The 26021-nt window shown below is 45.3% G+C and overlaps 1 protein-coding gene across 1 annotated transcript in view; it reads right to left on the bottom strand.

The window, feature by feature from the left end:
* The window catches only part of LOC144685351 (uncharacterized), a 31618-nt gene extending 5867 nt beyond the window's left edge, over nucleotides 1-25751 (bottom strand). Inside the window, exons 1-5 of the mRNA XM_078549760.1 lie at nucleotides 25691-25751; nucleotides 23952-24290; nucleotides 21379-21651; nucleotides 19291-19611; nucleotides 13638-13910 (exon numbers count right to left, since the gene is read on the bottom strand). Of these exons, the coding sequence (XP_078405886.1) occupies nucleotides 13638-13910; nucleotides 19291-19611; nucleotides 21379-21651; nucleotides 23952-24290; nucleotides 25691-25751 (1267 nt within the window). The remainder of the gene's footprint in view (nucleotides 1-13637; nucleotides 13911-19290; nucleotides 19612-21378; nucleotides 21652-23951; nucleotides 24291-25690) is intronic.
* Nucleotides 25752-26021: the final 270 nt, after the last annotated feature.

Genomic DNA, 26021 nt, shown 5'->3' with positions numbered 1-26021 from the left:
GGCATGCCGTGCCACACTGCACATTGAACCAGAGTTGGCCCCTTGCCTTGATGGTAGCAGTACTGTGAGGGATACGGCGGGCCATGTGATTACAGATTGTGGTTGGATATTCGTTTTGCCAGCTGTCCCTCGATTCAAGGATGACACTTACTCAGGATCGTGATTTTCTACCATGGGTCTTCATGTATTGAACAGGCCAATTCTTGACCTGCAGATCTTTGGGCACATGGGGCACGATGTCCCACGAGAGAGTGGGGTCCGGAGTACAAGACTCTCTTCCTTTACTTTCCACCTCTGCAGCCTCTTTGACTAATCATTGCATTTGGACTCAGAGCGTGATGCAGCTTGATGGATAAGTTGTCACAAATTTGAACGATTGATAGCAAGCTCCTCCCAGTCATTGATATCAATGCTGCCACACTTCAAGGTAGAATATAATGCTAGCAGTCCCACAGCGCCTCATGGATGTCCAGTTTTGAGCTGCTAGATCTGTTCTAAATCTATTCCATTTAGCTACATGGTGGTGCCGTCTAACATGTTGGAGGATATCCTCAGTCTGAAGGCAGGATCCCCAGTCTTCACAACTGTGCAATGCTCACCAGTTCCCTCTTACTGCCAGACTCAGCAATGTTAGCCCAGTTCCCTCTTACGGCCAGACTCAGCAATGTTAGCCCATTTCGCTCTTACGACCAGACTCGGCAATGTTAGCCCAGTTCCCTCTTACGGCCAGACTCAGCAATGTTAGCCCAGTTCCCTCTTACGGCCAGATTCAGCAATGTTAGCTCAGTTCCCTCTTACGGCCAGACTCGGCAATGTTAGCCCAGTTCCCTCTTACGGCCAGATTCAGCAATGTTAGCCCAGTTCCCTCTTACGGCCAGACTCAGCAATGTTAGCCCAGTTCCCTCTTACAGCCAGATTCAGCAATGTTAGCCCAGTTCCCTCTTACGGCCAGACTCAGCAATGTTAGCCCAGTTCCCTCTTACGGCCAGACTAAGCAATGTTAGCCCAGTTCCCTCTTACGGCCAGACTCAGCAATGTTAGCCCAGTTCCCTCTTACGGCCAGACTAAGCAATGTTAGCCCAGTTCCCTCTTACGGCCAGACTCGGCAATGGTAGCCCAGTTTTCTCTTCCAGTCAGACTCACTTATCTCAGTTCCCATTTACTGTTAGACTCATGCCTGTTCATTTAGCTCCCTCTTGCTCACAGGGTCAGTAATGTTTGCTCAATACAATGCTACTCCCAGACTCATTAATATCTTATAAATCAGAAGCCAAACTTTTAAAAATCCTGAGTTGCTATTTTTCTTGACTATATGTCTATGTGGATTGATGGTTTATAACACTAATTAGTGACTTATTTAATTTCTAACAGGTCATATGAAGTTACAGCTTGTCCTGCAGTTTATCTAGGGTTATAAATGCAAACTCAGAGCACGTGTTCAAAAATCCTGGGCCAGAAGTCTATCAGAAAACTGGCAGGGAATCCCCGCCAGTTCTATGGGGAAGCCCTAATAGAACCAGGTGTCATTCAGGCACTTAAGTGGCCACCGTTGGGCCTTTCCCTCGATTGCAGTCCCCGGCAGTGGAAGTCCCACCCACCAAGAACCGACAGCCAATCAGAAGCTGGCAGCTCATGATTGCCACCAGCACCAGTCGGAGCGGCAGCTGCTGACAGCAATGCACCCACCAGAGGCTCAGGACCCTAGGCCAAAGGTGAGTGAATGTGGAAGAGGTCGCAAGCAGGGGATCATGGAAGGGAGAAGAAGAGTGTTCGGAGGAAAGGGCAGGATGTTGGCTTTCTGCACCTCCCCCGCCACCCTTTCCAATAGTTGGTCCCACGATCAGGCAGAGTGCCTGACTATGAAATGTAGTAGAAGGATCGGGTACCTTAAGGGTTAGCATGGGACTGAGTACAGTACTGCCCAGATGGTAATGTAAGAAGACACATGACCTCGAGCTAATGCAGTCTAGAGGCAGGTAGCAACATGTAAGGACCTAGCATGGGGTCCTCTCCAATCCTCACCCTCTACTGTAAATGTGTACATAGTTCACTAATGTTATTAAAGATTTCATTGTAACTTCAACCAGACTGCTTCATGGTGTCCAAGCAGTACACATCGTGGGTATTGATAACAGAACAGATCATGGTGGCAGTAGACCGAAGAACTCAAGAAAAGGATACCAGCAATGATTCTGCACTGAAACGACCTCACTCAAGAAACGAGACGCTGAGAAAGCTCACCTGAAAAGCTCCAGAGACACAAGAGCCTGGCAGCAGAAAAAAAAAGGCGGAAGTTAAACTCAAGCAGAAGTTTCCGCTGAATCCCTGTGGAAGATCAGCTACAGCAAAGCAGAAACCAGCAGCCTGCAGGGCGAGATAAAATCCTTTCAAAGTTCCAGGCAAGCCAGTCCTGTGGACCATTTAAAAAAAAAATACTAGTCAGGCAGAAACTCCTCTGTGAATTTCGTCGCTAGCCCGAACTCCGACTCAGCACCCTCCCCGTGCGACGTCTGTAGTCCGGAATGTAAAGAGATAAAGAGAGATTGAACACGGAGGAATATTATTAAAAAACAAATCGGGTGCCTTACGATTCTTCTGCCTCCCGGCCAGCGAGAATTCTGCCTTCCTGCCTCGTTCCTGAGCAATCACAAACGTAACGACCCTCGGCAGTCCTCCCACCCCATGGCCATTTTGGGATTCTTCTTCCCCAGCGAACCTCCGCCGCCATTTTGAATTTTGCAACGAATTCGCGGAAATCCTTTGTCTCCCGGAGACTGGTGACACTATCTTGAAAGAAGTTCCATGAGAAAAGAGAAACAAAACTGCAGGCAGAGCGTAAAAATTGCCTTCCAGTACATTCCTTCATTTAAAAATTCTGGTTGTTGTCCAAACCTATTCTTTTAAACGCCTCCTGTGCAGTCCAAAAAAAAAAAGAGTGAACTTTTTTCAACAAACGCAGCCTGGATTTAAAAATCGCCCCGGCCTCTTGTTTCTACTGAAGAAAATTAATGAGAGGGGCCCAGACTTTTGTTTTCGAACAGTTGCTGCAGACTTTAAAAGTACCGGCAACCATTTGAAAAAAGGCAAAGACCTGAAAACGTTCTTAAAAGGGCAACGACCTTTAATGCAGCAGCTGCGAGAAACAAAGGAAAAAATGGCCATGAATAGGAAATTGACACTTCCAGACCAGTTTGGGCCAACCCAAGGGCCAAATACAACAGGGCACTTGGCATCCTTGAGGAGTGAATCTTCACATCTTTTGACTGCATCAGGCATCAGTAAAAAAAACATCACCGGATGAATGCCTTTCTTTTTTTTACTGGTTTGGCGATCTTGACAATCATGTTGTCCTGATGCAAGGCATTGACGAATCCGATGCCAGTCTCAGGGGACTGTTAACAGCCTTCGATAAATATTTTAATCTTCAAGCTGAGGAGAACTCAGAGCTTAATAAGAGCTGTAACAAACCCCAAGAGAAATGAAGGGGAAGCAAAGGACAAAACCTGGACAAGCCACACGGGGGTGCCAGAGAGGCATAGAACTGTTCAGCAGTACCAGTCTTGTATATTTATGGGGAGTCTGAGCCAGAACATACAGGTGATTTCTTTCTCAATGACCTAAGTATGTTACCTGAGCTGTGCCAATGGCTGATAGTAGAAGGCGAGGAGAATTCTTGTCTCTCAGAGGCTTGTGGGACTTTGGAACTCTCTGCCTCGGAAGGCGGTGGAGGCGGGGTCATTGAATATTTTTTAAGGAGGTGGTCGATGGGTTCTTGATAGGCAAGGGAATCAAAGGTTACCAGAGGTAGATGGGAATGTGGAATTTGAAACACAAACAGGTCAGCCATGACCTTATTGAATGACGGAGTAAACTCGAAGGGCCGAATTGCCTGCTCCTATTTCGTATATTCCTATGTAAAAAAGTCCTGCACCAGGAGGAGCAAGAGAAAGCAGAGATACAAGCCAGAAATGTTTGTCTTAAAGCCGAGCTGGGAGAGCTCAAGCTGAAGCACAGCCAGGCATGACAGCAGACAAGAAAGGCACTCAGCAGAACACGTTGCCTTGAAAGACTCTTTGACAAAGCAATACGCATCCCTAGAAAAATGCAAGGAGCTGGTGAAGATGTTGAATGTTACTTCAGATAAAGCTGTGTTGGAGCTGTCAGCAATGACAAACGTGCTCAATGGCACTAGCTCGAGAAGACAAAAGCTAACAAGAAAATAAACAATTGAAAGAGCAACTACTTGTCCTTCAGGATCAGAATCAAACACAGTCCATTACCCTTCACTGATGTAACGGATACAGAACACCTTGAGCAGCAGAACAGCAGAACAAACTCAATGAGACGCTGCTAAATTACCAGAAGACTCAAGATGAAGTGCTTGAGCTTTGCAACGAAAAGAAAAACCTGTTGAAGGATCTTCCTCACTCTACAAGGATCCCTCAGGGCCGGGTTTGTCCCTTTGGGACATTATGAAGCAAGGCAAAATGAATTTACTGCCACCCTGAATGAACGGATGACCCAGTTTTCACAGAAGACCCAGGAGTGTTCACTATTCCGGGAAGATGCCAAGAGGTACAAGAATGAGACTGCAGCACTGAAGGAAATAGTTCCACATCTGCAAGGAACCTTGAAATGGCATGATTCCCAAAGAGGGAACGGAAGAGATGAAGATCAAGAACACAGAATGACAAGCGAAGGTCGAAGTTCTCACCAAAGAGTATGAACTCTAGGAAAACCAACTGGCAGGAAAGCAATTACAGAGTGTGACCTTGAAAGCTAGCATAGAATCCATCAAGATAAAAAACGATCAATGGAGAGAACACGTCATAGAGCAGAAACCAACCCCCAGTCATTAGCAAAATAAAAGCTTGCAAATGCTGACTTTATTTGTAACCTCTCTTCTCTGCTCATGGAGCAGGTCTGTCCTCCTTCATTTCAGGTCCCCAAACCTACCCAAGGGCCAGACCAGCCCACCGCACAGTAGGTCACCATAGCATCCCCAATGGAGGTGACGCTAGAGCCAGAGAGACCTCCAGGGAAGACTCTACCTCCACCAGCAATCACGGTGCATGATGGTAGAGATGCTGATCAACGCACAGCCTCAACAGCGACCAATCAGCTTGTCAAAGCCACAGCATCAGCTGGAGCCAGATAGCAGCCTCACACTAACAGAACTCAGAACTACCTCCCTACTCTTCATCCAACCATAGGACTGCTCTCCCTCAATCGCAGTGAGAGGCAGAAGGAGAAGAAGAAGGAGAAGAAGGAGAAGAAGAAAACCACCTTCGTCCACCCAGAAAGAAACAATCACCTCTTACTGGAACAAATCACTGCCACATCAACCAGACCAATCAGGCGTGATGCAGCATCCATCATTAGAAGAAATGCATGAAGCCATGCCTACAACCAGATACAACCTCGAAACCACCACCAAGATCCAGGACCTCTAGAGCCTAAAATCAAAGCAAAATACTGCAGATGCTGGAAATCTGAAATGAAAGCAGGAAATGCTGGAAAAACTCAGCAGGCCTGGCACCATCTGTAGAGACAGAAACAGGGTTAACGTTTTGAGTCCCTATGATTCTTCTTTAGAGCTGAAGAGAGGTAGAAATGTGATGGATTGTATTCTGTTAAAGAGAGGATGGAGCTGGTGGAGCTAAATAGAGGTCAGAGATAGGCGGGAGCTCGCTCTGAAGAAGGGTCATGTGGATCTGAGACGTTAACTCTGCTCCTCTCTCCACAGATGCTGCCTGACCTGCTGAGTTTTTCCAGCATTTTCTGTTTTTAATCTCTAGATCGAACCACTCCCCCTAAGGACGGCAAACAAGATGTGGCGGGGGTACAAGACCTCTAGTCCACCCGAATCTCCAATTTCAAGGATTTGAAGTGGGAGATGGGATAGTAAGGACATTGTTAATGCAAGCCATTAATGTTGTAATGTTATTCATGAAGTAGTTTAGAGTTAGAATAGTTTATAGTTGCAACACTAAAGTTAAGCACATGAGACTTATAGCAGTATAAGACTTGAAACAAACTTTAAACAAAGTAACGTCAATCTATATCCAGGGGGTAAAGACTGGGGGGGAGGTGTAGTAAAAGGATCTGGTACCTAAAGGGTCAACAAGGGTTAACAGCACTGTCCACACGGTGATGTAAGAAGGCACATGACCTGGAGCTAAGACAGTCTAGAGATAGGTAGCAACATGTAAGGACCTAGCATGGGGTCCTCTCCATACCTCTCCATACCTTTACCCGCCACATAAATATGTACATCATTCAGTAATGTTAATAAAGACTTTGTTGTAACTTCAGCAAGGCTGCTTCATGGGTCTAAGCAGAACACATCACAGCTTGCGACAGCAGACCAGACCATGCGGGATTTCACCACCCCCCCCTTACACCCAAGTTGCCGCTGGGCAGCCTGCCGAGGGCATAGGAAAGCAATGCGGCTCCCAATTAATCCCTGAACTATCACTAGGTAATCTTTTCATTGAGAACTGTCGGTGTGACATCAGTCATCTCAATTTCTCTGCTCCTCTCACCCACTCTAACCTGTCTCTTTCTGAACTTGCCGCACTCCGTTCTCTCAGGTCCAGATTTTGTCATCAAACCTACTGGCAAGGGTGGTGCTGTTGTTGTCTGGCGCACTGACCTCTACCTTGCAGAGGCTGAACGCCAACTCGCAGACACTTCCTCCTACCTCCCCTTGGACCATGATCCCACCACCGAACATCAAGCCATTGTTTCCAGGACTGTCACTGACCTCATCTCCTCTGGAGATTTTCCTTCCACAGCTTCCAACCTGATAGTCTCCCAACCTCAGACAGCCTGTTTCTACCCACCATTAGCACATCCTTCAGCTAATATCACCACCGTCAACACCCCTTTGACCTTTTCTTTATGACACCTTTTGCAATCTCTCCTTTGCCCCCACCTATCACTGGCCCTTTATCCAGCTTCACCTGTCCAACCCCATCCCCCTTAAACAGCTTATATTTCACCACATTTCTATTTCTCTTCAGTTCTGATGAAGAGTCATACGGCCTCGAAGCATTAACTCTGTCTTCCTCTCCACAGACGTTGTCAGACCTGCTGAGTTTTCCAACAATTTTTGTTTTTGTTTCAGATTTCCAGCATCCGCAGTATTTTGCTTTTATCACTAAGCTACAATGGGCTGAGGGATAATGGGTGTCAGTTGGCTCTTCAAGGAGTCTAACTGACAATCCGGTGCAGACAGCCGCGAGTCCTGCCACAGCTCCTCCTCACACCCAACGTAATCAGGGAGGTTGTGGCTGCTGCCGGGAGACTGACCACGGGGCTTCTCCCATGGTTATACGGGCCGGACGGTCATGGTTCCTGTTGCGACGAGCTGCATAAAAAATCCAGCCCCTTCCATCTCACCGACCTCTCTCCCCATTTAATGTTCTTCCTGCTTCCATTCCAAATTATGGCCGATTTACATCCCCACAAGGAAGGAAATCGAGTTCCACACTCTAACATTTATTAGCTCTGCAGCTCTGGTGATCGATAACCAAACCCTGTGCATTGACTTCCTAAGTTAACATTACTAAAGCTCTCTCTCTCTCTCTAACTCCGCCAGTTGCCTTGTGTCCTCGGATTCTCACGGGCGCTTGATTCTGTTGCTGGGATACAGAAGTAGATCTGACAATGTAAACACAGGAAGCCAAGGTACAGATGTCCCTCTGCCATCAGAAGGACCGATGAAGCACCCAAATATAAAAGCACGTTTGGTTGTAAGTGGAGGTTACGAATGACAGCGTGACGGTTCAAGAGAAACTCGGGCCAGAATTTAACGTCCCTGCGGGCGGGTGCGCGCCAGGCCTGAATGGACGTGAAATAGAGCGAGGTGACATCAGGCCAGCGCCCCGGCGTCAGTGCGCACTCGCGCGATATTTCGCTCGGCAGGCGCGTGCGGCAGTCGGAAGCACGCCCGCCGACAACTACGTGGGCAATTAAACCTGTTAACGATGAAACCGACAGCGATTTTACGTGGGCCCCGTCCACATTTCCGGTTGGCGGATGGGCCATTCTCCCAGGCGGCATTCACATTTTTGCTCAAACTTGGATCCCAGGGCGGGGTGGAAACTCTGTGGGGAAATCAAATAAAAAAGAGAGATCTGGGGGATTGTTTTTTTTTGAAGGAGGTATGCTTTCAGGCGCTTGGTTGTGCTGCACGGACATAGTGAGCAGCGTTTTGTCGTGTTCTTTAGCCTGTGGAGGTCTGCAGCTCCCTGGGGCAGCTCTCTGCCTTCAGGGAGCTCGCTAGAAGCGCTCGCCCGCGCCATTAGTTAGGTCAGCGCTTGCCCTCTTCTCACCCCCCCAACCCCGGCAGCACTGAGCATTTCTCAACACCCGTTTCGCGCTGGTTGGCTGTTAATTGGTGGCAGGAGGCCCACTTCTCGTCCGCTCCTGGGCCCGCCGACCATGTGTGCCCGATGAACGAAAGATTCAGGCCCAACGTCTCCAGCGCTATTAGGTCTCCAAATCACTCATATGAAAATGCCATCAATGGCCTCTATCCCCATCAATATAAATCATCCTAACACCAGGAAACCCTTGAAACAGACAGAAATAACATTGACATGATCATGCTTCAGTATTCAACCACCTGGACACTATAATAGATGGGATTCGGCTGTATAGCTCTTTTTTGACTGGCACGGACATGATGGGTAGAACGGTCTCCTTCCGTGCTGTAAATTTTTCGAAGGTTCTATGTAAAAGTATATCACAGGGCCTTTTATGTCCACCTGAACAGGCAAACATGGTTTCAGTTTAACAACTTACCTGCCAAGGTGCAGCAAATCCTCAGAAATACATCGAACTGTCAGTCTAAATTACACATGCAGTCCTGCAAGTGGTTGGAACTGATCAAAAAGCCCGAGGTTTAGAGTCTTTTGAGGGTCTAATTAATAGATAGATAAAAGGGGAGCTGGTCGCTAGTAGATGCAGTATAGCTGGAATTCCAAGAGGCATTCGATAAGGTGTGGTACAAAAAGTTAATAAGCAAGATAAGGGCTCATGGAGTTGGGGGGAATATATTATCATTATTAGAGGGTTGATTAATCGACAAGAAGCAAAGAGCAGGGATAAATGGGGCATTTTCAAGTTGTCAGGCTGTGACCAGTGGAGTGCCACAAGGATCAGTGCTGAGGCCTCAACTATTTGCAATTGTTCTTAATGACTTAGACCACTGTTCAAAATGCACAGGGATGGCTGGTGAAGTCACCCCCAAAAGCCCCCAAAATGCCTGAAAAATTCAATCATGGCGTGACCAATCAGAGGAAAGTTGCCCCCATACGTGGAAGTGGCAGCATCAGTGAGGAGCGGCTCCTCCAATCACAAGCTGTTTCTCTCCTGTGTTTGCTGCAAACGCGGGAGAGAAACAGCCTGTGATTGGAGGAGCAGCGAGCAGTGGGAAGATGAGTGTCATTGGAAATCTGACCTGCTGGACCCCCACTAGGGGCAAGTGAGTCTCACGAGGCCCAGGGGGAGAGGCAAGGGGGGGGAAGCAAGCCCAGCTAGGGTACGAGGGAGAGAGATGCCGGGGGAAGCAAGGCGAGCGGAGGTGGGTGGAAGAGGCTGCAAAGGGGAGAGGGGGACTGCAAAGGGCACCTTTTAAACCTGCCTGCAAAGGAATACTCAGTTAACTGGGAACTTGGAAAACTTGAAGTCACTGAGGTAATGAATTCCTTGTAAATGGATATGGTGTCTCTAGTTTAAGATGCATGAGTTCAGGAGCAACTATATGGGGAAAAATGTAGCAGATGCTTTTGTAATCAACACTGTATTAATTGGATAATTTAATAATGAACAGTCTTATTTCATAAGAAGATTTGCATTTATGTGTTACCAAAATCTCAGTGTTTTACAAACTGTGACTTACTTGAGGTGCAGTGAGTGTGTTAGACACTAATATGCAACCGTTCTTAGTTTGTACTAAGAACCCAAACAGTAATGAATGACTTGCATTTTTATTGTGCTTTTTATGATCTAGAACATCCCAAAGTGCTTTACAGTCAATAAAATACTTTGGAAGTGTAGTTTCTGTTTTAATGTAGCAAATGTAATGAGGTAAATGATCAATTAATTTCGGGGAATCTAGGAGTAGGGAGCATAATCTAAAAGCTAGAATCAGGTCTTTCAGGAGTGAAATTAGGAAAAACTTCTACACACAAAGAGTATTAAAAGTTTGGAACTTTCTTCTGCAAACAGCAATTGATGCTAGATCAATATCAATGCAAGATCAATTGTGAAATTTAAATCTGAGATTGAGACCTGAGATGCAGTAAAAAAAGAGTAATAAGTATCTTGTTAAAAATCTACAGCTTTGTACAAATGTGACAGAAACAAATTAGTTGTGACCTCGCTTGTTTGCGAGAGGCATGTGTATGACTTTCTGAGTAGTGTGTGTCAGTTATTTTTGAAAAAACATTTGTTGCTAACTTATGCCTGTTGTACCAATTTAAATACTGCGGTGTCTAGCAAATTAATGTTTTCCTTGTGTCTTGTGGCTTTAAGTTTAATAGAGGGGCGATGATTATTGAGGACATTGACGGATTCTTCTCATTGTTCTCCTGTGCGATTCCAAATAGCCCATATATCAACTCAAATACAGAAGCTGACAATACAAAGCTAGCTGTAAATGCAAGCTGTGAACAGGAAACAAAGCAGCTGCAAAGAGATTTTAGACAGGCTAAGTGAGTGGTTAACAAGTTGATAGCTGGAGTATAATGTGCAGAAGTGTAACACAATTCACTGTGGTCGTAAGAATAGAAAAACAGAATATTTTTTTAAAAGTGTGAGATTTATAAATGTTGCTGTTCAGAGGGACTTGGGTGTACTTGTACAAGGAACACAGAAAGTTAATATTCAGGTAAAGGAAGCAATTAAGGAAGGCAAATGGCATGGGTCTTTTTTGCAAGGTGATTGAAGTACAAGCAAGAAGTCTTGCTACAATTCATTTCAGCCCCAGGATTTATTGCAGGAGTTCCTCAGGGATGTCCTAGGGATGTCCTCGGCCCAACCATATTCAGCTACTTCCCTCGTTGTCAGAAGTGGGAATGTTTGCTGAAGATTGTATGTTTCCATTCACAACTCCTCAGATAATGAAGTAACCCAGTCCACATGCAGCAAGACATAGACAACATTCAAATTTGGGCTCATGAGTGCCAAACAAATACCATTTCCAACTAGGGAGGCTAACCACCCCCACCATCCACCCACAGACATTTAACAGCATTACGTTTGTCAAACCTGCAACAGCCATTGACCAGAAACTGAACTGGACCACCCACAGTAATACAGTGGCTGCAAGAACAGATTAAAGGCTGGGAATTCTGATGATGAGCAACTTACCTCCTGCCTCCCCAAAACCTGTCAACCAGTTACAAGGCACACGTCAGGAGTGCGTTGGAATACTCTCCATTTGCCTGGATGAGTGCAGCTCCAACAACACTCAAGAAGTTCTAAGCCATCCAGGACAAAGCAGTCCAGTTGATTGACGTCACATCCATCCCCTTAAACATTCAGACGCTCCACCACCAAAGTGGCAACAGCGTGTACCATCCACAAGAAGCACTGCAGTAATTCACCAAGCCTCCTTCAACAGCACCTTCCAGGCCCATGACCTCTATCGCCTAGAAGGACAAGGGCAGCAGACACGTTGGGGACAGCACCACCTGCAAATATTCCTGCAAGTTCACACACCATCCTGAGTTGGAATTATATTGCCATTCCTTCATTGCCACTGGGTCAAAATCCTGGAACTCTCTCCATTACAACACTTTGGGAGGACGTTTATCACATTACTACAACAGTTCAAGAAGACGGCTCACCGCCACCCTCTCAAGGCAGTTAGTACTGGGCAATAATTTCTGACCTTGCCAGTGATGACCACCTCCCATAAACGTTTTTATAAAAATCTTCCTTGTACCAATGCTGCAATTGCAGTGTAAATGCACCCTATCTTCCATTGAATGTTCAAGGTGCAAGTAGTTAGCATTATCTTATAGCAGATGTATTGAGGGCAGCCCACAATGTTCATAATTTAGAATGTGACTTAATAATTAAAGTTAAGTTTGATGGGCCTTGAAAATCTTTCAGTGCCAGTGAGGCATTTTGTTCTTGTTATCATTGATATGGTTGGCTCAGTTAACAATGGAGTTAACCTGTTTTAGCAAAGTTGGCTAAGAAATAAATGTTGGCAAGGACACCAGGGAGAACTCCTTTGCTCTTCTTCAGATTGTATCACAGAGCGTTTTGCGGACATCTGAGATGCCTTGGTTTAATGCCTCATCCTAAAGATGGCAGCTGTGACAGTCAACAATCACTCAGCATTGCACTGAAGTGTCTGCCTGGAATATGTGCTCAAGTGCCTGAAGTGGGACTATGAACTCTTGATCTTTCTGACTCGGAGGTGAGCGTCTCAGTACTAAACCAAGGCTAAGATGTACATATTTGTCCATTTGAAACCGTGTGATCTAACTCTGCTACAACTGTAGCCCACACGGTTTGTCTTCACATGGGCACTGTGGTTATATCTAACAGTTTTGCAAGAAATGCAAAAAGTCACAGATTGGAGTAGGGCTTTGTGTTAATAAATAATAGATGATTCAGAAAAACTTGCAATCATTTCAGCAAATGAGCCTGTATTTGGAGGAACCTTCTCTATGGTCCAACCATTGGCCCAACCATCTTCAGCTGTTTCACCAATGACCTTCCTTCCATCATTAGAAATGGGGATGTTCATATTGCACAATGTTCAGCACCATTTGCGACTCCTCAGATACTGAAGTAGTCCATGTCCAAATGCAGCAAGACTTAGACAATATCCAAACTTGGGCTGACAAGTGGCAAATAACATTTGTGCCGCACAAATGCCAGGCAATGACCATCTCCAACAAGAGAGAATCTAACCATTGCCCCTTCACATTCAAAGGCATTACCACTGCTGAATTCTCCACTATCAACTTCCTGGGGGCTACCATTGACCAGAAACTGAACTGGATTAGCCGTATGAATAATGTGGCTCAAGAGCAGGTCAGAGACTAGGAATCCTGCAATGAGTAACTTACTGCCTGACTCCCCAAAGCCTGTCCACCATCTATAAGGCCTCATCCACAGTTGGGATGGGGTTTCCAACAGCTGCTAAAAGTTAAATAAAAATCAAAACATTTCATTAATAACATGTCCCTGCTCATGTGACAGAGTCACATGAGGGCACATGTTTTATAATATTTTTAAAAATCTTTATTTTTAATGTTTTAAACTCTTCCTCTCCCTAAGGCAGCTCTGTGCCTCAGGGAGCTTTTCCAGCACACACCCGCGCGCATGTGTGAAGTTCCCCACTCGCCCTCCTCCCCCCACCCCCGACATACACAGGCAGCGCTGAGCGCTGCAGCACGCGTTTCACACTGGGCGGGCCTTAATTGGCCAGCCAACGTGAAATTACAGCCAGGCCCTGATTGCGGGTGGCAGTCGGCTTCCTGACCTACTGTGCCCGTCCCCACCGAGCCCACACGTAGAGGGAAAAACCCTCCCCATGAAGTTAAATGAACCATATATTGTCAGTTTTAAAAGCAAGACTTTTTGTTTTTAAAAAACACTCTTACCATTAACTTCAAGCGTGTACACAATGTGAATTTTTAGCATGGTTCCGATAAATACAAGACAGGTCCACCTCCTGTTATGTTGTCCAACCTTCGGAATAAACAGTGACAGGCTGCTGTTTCCTTCTCCCGGGAGATTAAATGTTTTCTCTTTAACAAGGATACCCCTGCCATTATCCATCCAAACAAGCCTTGATGCGTTACTGACATGAGAAACAGAACATGTAAGACTGATGTTGTCTCCTTCAGCCAGAGGGTGAGATGGAATCGCTGTCACTGGAACGGAAGAAAGTTGTATTTACAGTATTTAAGGATTTTACATTATTTTAACCTTACAATTTCCACTTTTCATACTTACCCCATTTAAAGATTGGGGAGGATTTTGCCTTCAGCGGGCGGGGACAGTCAGGAAGCCGACCGCGATTTCAAGCTGGTGGGCCAATTAAGGCCAATTGACTCTGTCACATGAGCAGGGGCATGTTATTAATGAAACGCTAAAATTATTATTTTATTTTTATTTGCTGTTGGGAACCTCATCCCACCCGTGGACGAGGTTTCCTAAAAGGTACAAAGGCCGCCTGGCCTTTTCGCCTGTCCTGCCAACCTGACAAGGTCGGGCGGGCAGCGAAATATTTCTTCCGATCGTAACTTTGACGGACTCAATAGGCTTTTTAATTGTCGGCTGGTGGGCTGTGGGCTGCGGCGGTCACCCGCTGACTGAAATACCGCGCAAGTGCACAATGACGGTCGGGATGCTCGCCCGATGTCGGCCCCTTGTCATTTTACGCTCGGTCGGGTTGGACGCGTTCCTGCCTGGCAAGCTAAAAATTCTGGCCAATGTTTCAGAAATTCTAAAGCAATACGACAGTGGGAATTTGTAATGCTGCAGACCTGGACCTCTCATCCATTCTCAGTAATGCAGCCTTGAGCACCTATTTGCAATCAGTTCAAAGACTAATATCATAGGATGGAGATGACCCGTGACCACAAAGGCTGCAGTTATCAGTGCGATGGTTCCATGGAGTTTAAGAATTTCAACCTAGTTCACGCGATCCTACAGCAACTCAGCTCAGTTTTGAGAAATTGTCTCTCTCTCTGTGTCCAAGGAGTTCACAAGATAGTTCAGGATGGGCAAGACTATTCAGCCACTTGTGTCTAGAAAGGCCCTATAATCTCCCCATTGCGATAACCAATTTTTTCCTAAATAATTCCAGGGTTGTTCCCTTCATTTCCAAGCAGTAGATTGTAGATATGGGTCACTGGAGGTCTAATTAAATGCGATCTCTATAAGTATTGCTCCTATGACATATAAAAGTGTTTTTGAGTGTTGGTGGTTTGACTCTTGCTGATGCTAATTTCATTAGCACAAAGCTGCTGCCTTTAGTTCCTCCACTTCCTAACTCCATTTGGACATTGGAACTGTCCCCCAGGGTTTCTTGAATAAAGAAAGTGCAAGAGAGATTTGAACTGAGAAAGGGAAAAAGTAAAAGGCAAAATGGGTCATGATACCATCATAAATATGTGCATCAAAACAAAGAATACGGTGATGAAAAGGAACAATAAATAAAATACAAGCTGAGGGATAAATCAACCTGAATTTGACAGACAAATGATCAAGATGTTCGTAAAAGCACTAACCAAGTGATGGACATGACTCTCTAGCCAACTTTTGTTGTGACAAGGGCTCACACCAACTGATGTAATATATTAAACAGTAGGATCCCCCATTTCGGAATGAGCAGCCTCAGTTGCCATATACAAAGAATCAATTACTGATTAAGGCAGCAAATTCATTCTAAGGGGTAATTTCTGAATAGGTAACTGAAACTGAAGGTTGGATTTTACCAGCCCTCTGAGGATGGGTTGGAGGCAGGGCAAGGCAGCGGCCAGTGAAATACCTGACCGGTCTCATGAGCCCAGACCCCACTAACCTGGTTGTGAGGGTAGACAAACCTCGCTGTATCCTCGTCCTCCAGGCGTAGCTCCCAGCAGTGGCCACCATTCTGCTGGTGCAGCTGTGATCGGCCAGCGGCCGGTGGGGATGGGTGACCATCCTTAATAGGGAAGGCAGCCCCGGTGACAGCCGAGCTGCCACTGGCAAGATGCAGCCCGGTCCCGCTGACTGCTGAACTAGGACCGCACCACCACTTTGGGGGGCTGTCGGTGGAACCCCCACTACCGTGGCTAAATTCAGCCCCATGTTATTGGTGGTGCAATCCTGGTCATCATACTTTAGGAAGGATGTCAAAGAGAAGGCAGAGGAATTTAGTAGAATGGGATAAAAGGCTGCAGTTATTGGGAGGATAGGGAAGCTGGGTTTGCCCTCAAAAGCAGAGAAGACTATAAGACGTTTTAATAGAAGTGTTTGAAATTATGAGCAGCTTAGAGTAAATCAAAGAAACATTTTTTCCATTGGCAGGAGGGTCGATAAGCAGAGCACACAGATTTAAGTGCAATGAATTCTCTTTGCTCGGCAAGTTATGGCGATCTGGAGTGCACTGACTGAAAAGTTGGCAGAACCGATTCAGTAATAATTTTCAAAAGGGAGCTACGTGGGGGAATAATTTGAAAGCAAAGATTTGCGGGGTTAGTGGGGGACAGCAGAGGAATGGGACCTCTTGGATACCTCCCAAAGAGCCAGCACGGCCACAGTAAACCTAATGTCTGCAGCGCTAAGGGCAGAATTTTACCGTCCCTTTCGGCTGCCGCAGCCAATGGAGTTCTGCATTTTACAGCCCCGCCCCCATCGCGAGGGGGCAGTAAAACCCCACCCTGAGATTCTATTCTAAATCAGAGCAAATATGGACTATATACAGGGAGCCGGTGGAAAGTTTATAGCCTTACGCTGCTTATGCAAGGTACCTTCCATCCCACACCCTGCCCCTGACATAGTCGAACAGCATTTGTAGAAGATGCCCTAGAACAGGTTTGGAATTTATATTAAAAATGATGCCTTTTAGATTAAGATTTTGCTTTGTATAGGATTCGTTTTAAATGCAAGAACTAACCCATTTTTGACATTTTTATGAATTTGGTCACTACAGTGTCTTGAAGCAGAAATTCAAAATATAAGGACAGAGAGCATTGTTATTAAATTCATCACTAGGAATCATCATTCTTGAATTCAAAAGTCATTTTTTACAAACAATCCATTGGTAATTTTCGAAGAAATTTTCAATGGTGCTGTTCAACGTGTTTACTTGTGACCCGGGGGCAGGACTTTGCCCTAGGTGTGCAGGATCGGTGGAGGCGGGCGGGAAGCCGACCACTGCCCGTGATCGACAGCGCACCGTGATTTCACGCTGACGGGCCAACTAAGGCCTGCCCATCATGATACACGAACAGCAGCGCTGAGCACTGCCTGTGCGGGTGCGGGGGAGGAAGGCGAGCAGGCCCAGTGTGAACTATCTCCCCGAGGCACGGAGCTGCCTCAGGGTGATGAAGAAGATGCAGAAAAAAATGAATAAATAACAGAAAAATGTAGTAAAACATGTTCCCTCGTGTGGCTCTGTCACATGAGCGGGGACGTGTTTTTAGTTTAAAAATAACGTTTTTGTTTTATTTGTATTTGCTTTTGGAAACTTTGTCCTGCCCACGGATGAGGTTTCCAAAAAAAATGCAAAGGCAGCTTGGCCTTTTCTCCTGCCCGCCCATTTTTAGGTTGAACAGGCAGTGAAAAATTAATGTCAATTGATAACTTAATGGCCTTAATAGTCCTTTTAATTATCGACAGGCTCGCTACCGGCTCTAGGCAGCGCACCCGCTGACCGAACTATCGCGCAATAGCGCGTTGACATCGGCAAGCTCGGCCGACATCATCGCGCGTCATTTCACGCTCAATCAGGTTGGGCGCGGGACCAGCCGCCGAGCTAAAAAGTTCCGGCCCAGATGGAGACAAACACAAATAAAACCTCTCTCAATATAATTAAAAGGATGTGTTATTGGCGCAGTGATTGATGCTTCAATGGTTAGTCCAAGGCGAATTGTTCCCTGTAGGAGCTCCACTTCAGGTGAATTTATCGTAAAATCGAATCTCATTTCTCAAAATAAAATCTACTGCCCCGCGTAAAATCTCCCTAAATCCCACCACCTCCCCCCACATTCCTAAATCCACTTCTAATCCTGCCACAGGGAGCATCCCTTCCTCAGAATTCAACATATATTGTAAAGCCTAAAACTGAGTGAAAAAGCCAGCTCACAGAGTGCATTGTCACTTTCTCTTTCAATACCACATACCTGGCTGCTTTTATCCATGTTCAAGTACTAGGAGTATTTATATTTCATGCATTCATTGACTCAAGCCCCTGTCAAATAATCTGTGGCTTAAATTCCATGGGATCCCCACTAAGCTCCAGTGTTAACTGTTGCTCAGTTGGTAGAACACTTGCCTCTGACAACAAGGCTCCAGCCTCAAGATCCCTCCAGCCCTTGGGCACACAGAATAAGGCTGATACTCCAGTACAATACCGAGGGAGTGCTGCACTGACGGAGGTGCTGTCTTTTGGATGAGACATTGAAGTGAGGCTCTAATCTATCTGCACTGGAGGACATAAAAGAGCCCATGGCACTATTTCAGAGAAGAGCAGAAGAGTTATCCCCAGTGTTCTGGCAAATATTTATTCCTCAATCGACATCATAAAAAAATAGTCTATCTAATTATTATCACATTGCTGTTTGTGAGAGTTTGCTGTGCACAAATTGAGTATCATGTTTCCTACGTTACAACAGTGACTAGATTTCTAACAGAACTTCATTGGTTATAAAGCACTTTGAGCTATTCGGTGGTCATGTAAAGAGCTGTATAAATGTAAGTCTTTCTTCTCCAGTGCCCCTTGGAAACAACAGAAATACCTATTTTTGTTTGCTATTTTTATGGGGCAGAATTTTCCCCCCGTTGTGGGGTGGGTGGGGGAGGTTGTGCAGGGGCGGGCAGGAGAGGGGTGCAAACCCAATCAGCACCCCCGATCGGGTCCGCGCTGCCATTTTACGTGGGCAGGCAGATTAAGGCCCGCCCAGCCTGACCCGCACCCGGAAACGCTGAGCGCTCCCTATGCAGGCGAGGAGGGATTCCCAGAGTCGAGGCCTGTGCTCTTTCACACATGCACGTGAAGGAGCGCAGAAATCCCCCTGAGGCTCCTCTATGCCTCAGGGAGCTTAGTTTAAGTTTTAAAACAATTAAATAAATTAAAAACTTTTAAGACATGTCCCCTCATGTCAGTGTCACATGAGCTGGGACATGTCAATGAATTTTTTTTAAAAAAAATTTATTGAATTTTTAAATACTTCATGAAACCTCATCCCGCCCATGGATGAGGTTCCATGAAAAATGCGAAGGCCGCCTGGGCTCTTCACCTGCACCCCCCCATCAACCTTAAGGTTGGACGGGCAGCTCATTTTATTGTTCAATTAGTTTTTAACAGGTCTTCGCGCCCGCCGAACTGGAAATCTAAATGACGCGCGGCGACTTCGGGACGCCCGCCTGACATCACCGCACGTCATTTTATGTGGCAGTGAGTGGGCCCCACCCCCGCTCGCCAACCCGAAAATCCTTCCCATGGGATTTATTCTGCCAGTCTCCTACCACAGAGACGCCTCAGGAGACTGATGGAACTCGTGAATAATTTCATCCCTGCTGCCTTGGAATCGTTGGGCATACCTTGTGTGGTTATCAGTTCAATTGTCACCAGTGTGATTGTGTCCATGGTACATGTGTACGTTCCTGCATCTTTGAACTTCGCTGGAGAAATCTGTAGAGGAAAGCTCATCCCATCAAAATGTTGCAGGCTGATTCGATTCTGAATCTCTACGATATCATCCTTCTTGTCAGCAGATGATATAATCATAATTCCTCTTGCACGATTGTCATTTTTCCAAAACCACATGGACACATTGCGCTCAGTCTTAAGTTTACAGTTCAAGTCAATTGAATTATGTTCAAAGATTGGCCAATAACTTGTATACTGCTTACCAAATTCAGCTAGATTGGAGAGATAGATAAGGAATTATAGAAATATGGAAAGAGAAGGCAGCAACCACCAGTTGTCATTACCAGTTAAACAATATTATTTATACAGTGTCTCAAATATTCATAATTAGGAGGGAGGGAGCCCCTGGTGAAGCATCTGGCACAAGTTAAAAGGCACAAGCGCAAGTGACAAGAGTGGAGAGGGAACCTGCCTACAATAAACTTGGGCCTTGATTTTGGTCCATTGCAAAGATTGCAGGTCATTAAACCATGACATTAAATTCAGGGCCATTAAAGTGACCAGCACAATGAAGCACATGAAATCCAGAATCCCATAGGGCACCCATTGGTGAGCAGCAGATGAAACTTTTCCCTGAGCCAACACTTAGAAAAAGCACAAGGTCGAGTGGCAGAAAACACACATTTTCAATAGTCATGAAGGGAAGCATCCTGGACATAAATAAGAACAGTGCACACAAGGACTCTGCACCTCACATCTTTTCATGAGAGTTTTCTGTGCACAAATTGAGCATCATCTTTCTTACATTGCAACAGTGACTAGACTTCTAAGAGAACTTCATTGGCTGTAAAGCACCGTGAGCTATTCGGTGGTCATGTAAAGAGCTGTATAAATGCAAGTCTTTCTACTCCAGTGCCCCTCAGAAACAACAGAAATACCCATTTCTGCTATTTTCAAGGGGTTTATTCTGCCAGTCTCCTACCAGAGACGCCTCAGGAGACTGATGGAACTCGTGAATAATTTCAGCCCTGCTGCCTTGGAATTGTTGGGCATACCTTGTGTGGTTATCAGTTCAATTGTCACCAGTGTGATTGTGTCCATGGTACATGTGTAAGTTCCTATATTTTCAAACTTCGCCTTGTCTGGTGTACTAATCCACCTCATCTTCCATGCAGGACCTGATCCAAAATGACTATCACCACGAAAACCAGAACCAACTCCAAAACCAGAATGAAGCACAATCACTGCCATCAGCACCGACACCAGAAAGAACATCATCATGAGCAGCATCGCCAACACCAACTGGAAGACCACCACCACCACTACCAAGACCACCATCACCAGACTAGCACCATCGTTAACACCAGAACCACCAAAGCACTACACCAGAGCTAACACCAACAGCAGAACAGACAACAAAGGGCCAACATCAGCGCACCAAAATCAGAACAAAACACCAGCATCAACTCCAACATCACCAGAACAATTAGCACCACCAGCAGCAGTAACAGTAACTTCCTGCTGCTCTCCCTGTTCTCCTGTAGTTTGGAAGATGGAAGGTCTTTCAGTCCATTCAAACTTCCTGGTGTGAAAGCTGACTCCAGATTGGTTCATAAATGTTGCTCAGTACATACCAATCAGGAAGCAGCTTTCCTAGTCCTCTAGGCATAGAGAGTTTAAGCTGCTCAGACAAGTCTTCACATCATACAAACAGAAGGAAGAAACAGCAGCTTTTGTTATATTCATTCACGGGATGCGGGTGTCGCTGGCTAGGCCAGCATTTGTTGCCCATCCTAGTTGCCCTTGAGAAGGTGGCGGTGAGCTGCCTTCTTGAACCACTGCAGTCCATGTGGTGTATGTAGGTGTGTTCGGGAGGGAGTTCCAGGATTTTGACCCAGGTAGGGTTATATCAGCTTGCCTGCTGGTTTTGATAGAGGTGGAGCGTGGCCACTTTGTGAGCTAAGGTACGTTTCTGAAACTCTTTGCAACAACGATACATCAATAATCAACATTTACTGTAAGGTTACTTTTGTACTTACAGGGACTGACGAACAATTCTGTAGGAATAGAGAGAAGAGTTCTTCCATTATCTTGTATTTCACATGTATATCGTTCAGCATCATCTGCTTGGAAATCCTGGACCATCAGATAGACAGTGTTATTCAGTCGGATCTGATCAGTGCTGTTCCTCCTGTTTCGCTGAGATAAATCTTTTTCTTTCCATTGGAGACTGATGGTTTCTGAGATTCTGGAGATGGTACAGCTGACGGAGACATCACTGCCGATAAACGGATACCGGAATTCCTGATCAACTATATAGAGAAAAGAATGAGAAAGACAGGGGAACAACGTAGCAAAAAGGGGCTAGAATCAATTGGAATTACAGCCACAGGTGATGTTGCTATTAGGTTTATTCCTTATCATGTTAGTCTCATCTGTTCTTGGTGAAATTATTAACGCTCTGTAATGACAGAGGAAAATAAAGCTTCATAAAGATTCTATGGCCCATCTGGCCAGTCCCACACTGATGTCCCTTAATCACACACTCTCAATTATCAATCCAATTCTTCCTTAATCTTAGATATGCAGGTCAGCAGCTTTATAGGATTTTCCAATCATTGTCGAAGGAAACTCATTAAACATCACTCAGAAAATCCATTCAAGTTCTGGGCAGCGGGCAGCACCACTGGGAGGGGTGGGTGCTGCTCATGTAGGAGGGAAACCTCGAGGGTGGCTCAAAGTGGAAGCAGCCTCTGAAGGCATTAAAAAGAAAGGTTAAATACAAGTATGAAGTCATCACACCTGCCCTAAAAATATCTTTTAATAGTGTTTGTTCAACAGTGACAATATTTCCAGAAATAATGGGTAGAATCTTACCACTTTAGTTTTTAAATGAGGGACAGGACCATTTCCAGGTTCCAACTCGGATGGCTTATGGTTTATGGGGGCAGCCTATCTGTGCAGTCCAGCAGGTGGGCTGCACAGGCGGGAGGACCAATGGGAGTACCCAAGGTTCTGGGCAGCAGGCAGCACCACTGGGAGGGGTGGGTGCTGCTCATGTAGTGGGGGAAACCACGAGAGTGGCTCAAAGTGGAAACGGCCTCTGAAGACATTAAAAATAAGGTTAAATAAACTTTGCCCACAGCTGCCAAGTCAGCATTGTGCACCTCTCTACAGGACAGCCTGCAGTCACGACCTTCTGGCCTCCGCACCCCTGAGGCGGAGGGGAGGAGGGGTGGATTGTGGGGGGAAGTGGGGTAATTAAAGGAAACTTCAGCCTCCCGGCCTGCCATTGGAAGACCACCTCCTGACATCTTAATCACAATACTGCAAGGACTGTGGCATGTTAAGTGAAGGAACACCACAATAATTGACACAACTTTTCCAATCTTGGACACGTGCACTTGCATGTGTATAATCCTACAGGTTGAAATTTGTGGCCGATGTTTTAGAAATCTTTAACTTCTCACATAATTTTTCACGCAGGTTGACGCGGTAGTTAGGAAGGCAAATGCAATGTTGGCATTTATTTCGAGAGGACAAGAATATAAAAGCAGGGATGTGCTGCTGAGGCTTTATAAGGCTCTGGTCAGACCACATTTAGAATAATGTGAGCAATTTTGGGCCCCGTATCTCAGGAAGGATGTGCTGGCCCTGGAGAGGGTCCAGAGGAGGTTCACGAGAACGATCCCAGGAATGAAAGGCTTAACATATGAGGAACGTTTGAGGACTCTGGGTCTATACTCGATGGAGTTTAGAACAATGAGGGGTGATCTGATTAAAACTTACAGAATACTGAAAGGCCTGGATAGAGTGGACGTGGGGAAGACGTTTCCATTAGTAGGAGAGACTAGGACCCGAGGGCACAGCCTCAGAGTAAAGGGAAGACCTTTTAGAACAGAGATGAGGAGAAACTTCTTTAGCCAGAGAGTGGTGAATCTATGGAATTCATTGCCACAGAAGGCTGTGGAGGCCAGGTAATTGAGTGTATTTAAGACCGAGATAGATAGGTTCTTGATTGGTAAGGGGATCCAAGGTTACGGGGTGAAGGCGGGAGAATGGGGTTGAGAAACTTATCAGCCATGATTGAATGGCGGAGCAGATTCGATGGGCCGAATGGCCTAATTTCTGCTCCTATGTCTTATGGTCTTATGATGTAGCAGAAATCAAACTGAAAGGCATCTGAAATAGTTGCCTTGTCATGAAGTCACTCAAAGTGGGATGTGAGCTGAACACTGGAATGGTGATATGTATTTGCCAAAATATTAACAGCTGTACTCTTTGCCTGGCCTTAAAGAAGAACTCAAAATCAGAAATATAGAATACAGATATAGAGCGTCTCCAAACTCCTTAATGATTGTTAACACTAAGGCGACCAATGTTAGTGTCACTGGACATCTACAAAGAATGGCTGCCAGCAAGGAATGACAGAAGGAAACATGATAGAAATTATTACTTCTCTTATTATCACAAAGCAGATGTTTGTGAATGCACATTCAAAGTATTGCACTATCATAGTGGGTTTCCTCTTTCACAAAATATGGAAAAGCTATTATTGTATAGTAATGGCTAAAGGCTGTTGTGTCCAGTTCTCGTATCTTGTTCTACCCACCTTTGATAGCAAATATTTCATACTGTTTCAGTATTTTCTCCTTGGGTTCTGTCTGTCTGCAGGTAAAGAGGCCTGCCACTTCAAATGCAACATTTTCAATTTTAAGATTGAGAGAGTCATTCATCTGCTGCCATTTGATTTCTTTCTTTTCCACATCTTCACTGCCCCCCTCTGCTCTCCAGCCTTGTCCTTCTGCCTTCATTTTGACCAATGTTTTTGTGTTGGATTGCCCACTGTGTGGGGTCCAATCCCATAAAATAATTCCTTGGGCAGGAATATCCAATCCATTCAGGACTAGGTCCTCTTTTCCCGCTGGTAAGTAAATCGCAATGGGACCTTCTGCAAGACAGGGAAAGACTTCAGGCGGATACAATTTACTCACAAAACAGATCATTTATTAAAAATACAGTTTACAGTAAAGACACAAACTGATGAAAGATTTCATCTGGTGGGATATTCCAACACTTTTTATTAAGATTGGAATTGATTTTCTGTGTCCTTATGTTTTAATTAAGCAGCACAACCATTCGCTGATGTAATAGATTGTCAATACAGTCTTTTAGCTGAAATGTCGAACGTGATTCACAGAATTATTACAGCACAGGAGGAGGCCATTTGGCTTGTCACGGCTACACTGGTTCTTTGAACGAGCACTTCACCTAGTGCCATTCTCCTGCCTTTTCCCCGTAACCCTGCACATTATTTCTTTTCAAATAATCATCTAATTCCCTCTTAAAAGCCTCAATTGTACATGCCCCCACACACTCTCAGGCAGTGTATTCCAGATCTTAACCATTCACTGCCTGAAGAAGTTACACCTCCTGTCTCCACTGCTTCTTCTGAATATCACCTTAAATCTGTGCCCTCTCATTCTCGATCCTTTCACAAGTGGGAATAGTTTCTCGCTGCCTACCCTGACTAGACCCTTCATGATTTTGAACACCTCTATCAAATCTTCTCTCAGCCTTCTCTGTTCCAAGGAAAACAGTCCCAAGTTCTCCAACCTGTCTACACGACAGAAGTTCCTCATCCTTGGGGTCATTCTCGTGAATCTTTTCTGCACTCTCTCCAATGCCTTTGCATCTTTCCTAAAGTGTGGTGCCCTGAACTGAACATAATACTCCAGCTGAGGTCAAACTAGTGCCTTATACAAGTTCAACATAACCTCCTTGCTCTTGTACTCTGTTCCCCTATTAATAAAGCCTGGGATATTGTATATTTTATTAACCACGCTCTCAACCTTCAACGACTTAGTCACATGTACAACTGTTCCTGCACCCACTTTAGAGTTGTACCCTTCATTTTATATAGAATCTCTATATTCTTCCTACCAAAATGAATAACTTCAAGCTTCTCTACATTGAACTTCATCTGCCACTTGTCTGCCCATTCCACCAAATTGCCTATATCTTTATAAAGTTCTATCCTCCTCACAGTTCACAAGTTCACCTGCAACTTTTGAAATTGTCCCCTGCATACCAAGGTCAAGGCCATTAATATATATCAGGAAAAGCAAGGGCCCCAACACTGATGCCTGGGGAACTCCACTACAAACCTTCCTTCAGTCTGAAAAACATCCATTAATCACTGCTCTGTTTCCTGTCACTCAGCCAATATCATATCCATGCTGATCCCATCCCTTTTATTCCTTTTAGAAAAGGCACAGAATGAGTTATAGCAACTGAAGTGAGCTGCTCCAATCTATCTACATGCTTGTTCCAAAATCTCTGGTCACTTACCTTGCGTGAGAACAGACCCATGTAGCAGAACAATGTAACATATCACCAGCTCTTTCAGCATTGTGCAGACACTTTGATTCTTTGTGTGCAACAAATGAGTGCAACAGCCCAGTAAACCCACAAGATGGGTTCTATTATTTGACTTCCTTATTCAGTTCACCACATCAGGTTCTTTCTCTTGAAATTATGCTGACATGAACTCTCCAGTTAAGCATCTTAGTCCTAACTATTCCATAGCTGAGTGAAGAATGATGCTCAAGTCTGTTCAAGAACCCGTTGCTCTCGTTGATGTGCACAGGCTAGTTTGCTCTCTGCATCTTCCACCTGACCA

The sequence above is a fragment of the Cetorhinus maximus genome, chromosome 10, assembly GCF_964194155.1.
Source record: "Cetorhinus maximus chromosome 10, sCetMax3.hap1.1, whole genome shotgun sequence".
Lineage (NCBI taxonomy): Eukaryota > Metazoa > Chordata > Chondrichthyes > Lamniformes > Cetorhinidae > Cetorhinus > Cetorhinus maximus.
Note: the sequence above shows the minus strand (reverse complement) of the source record. Positions and strands in the feature narration are given on the sequence as shown.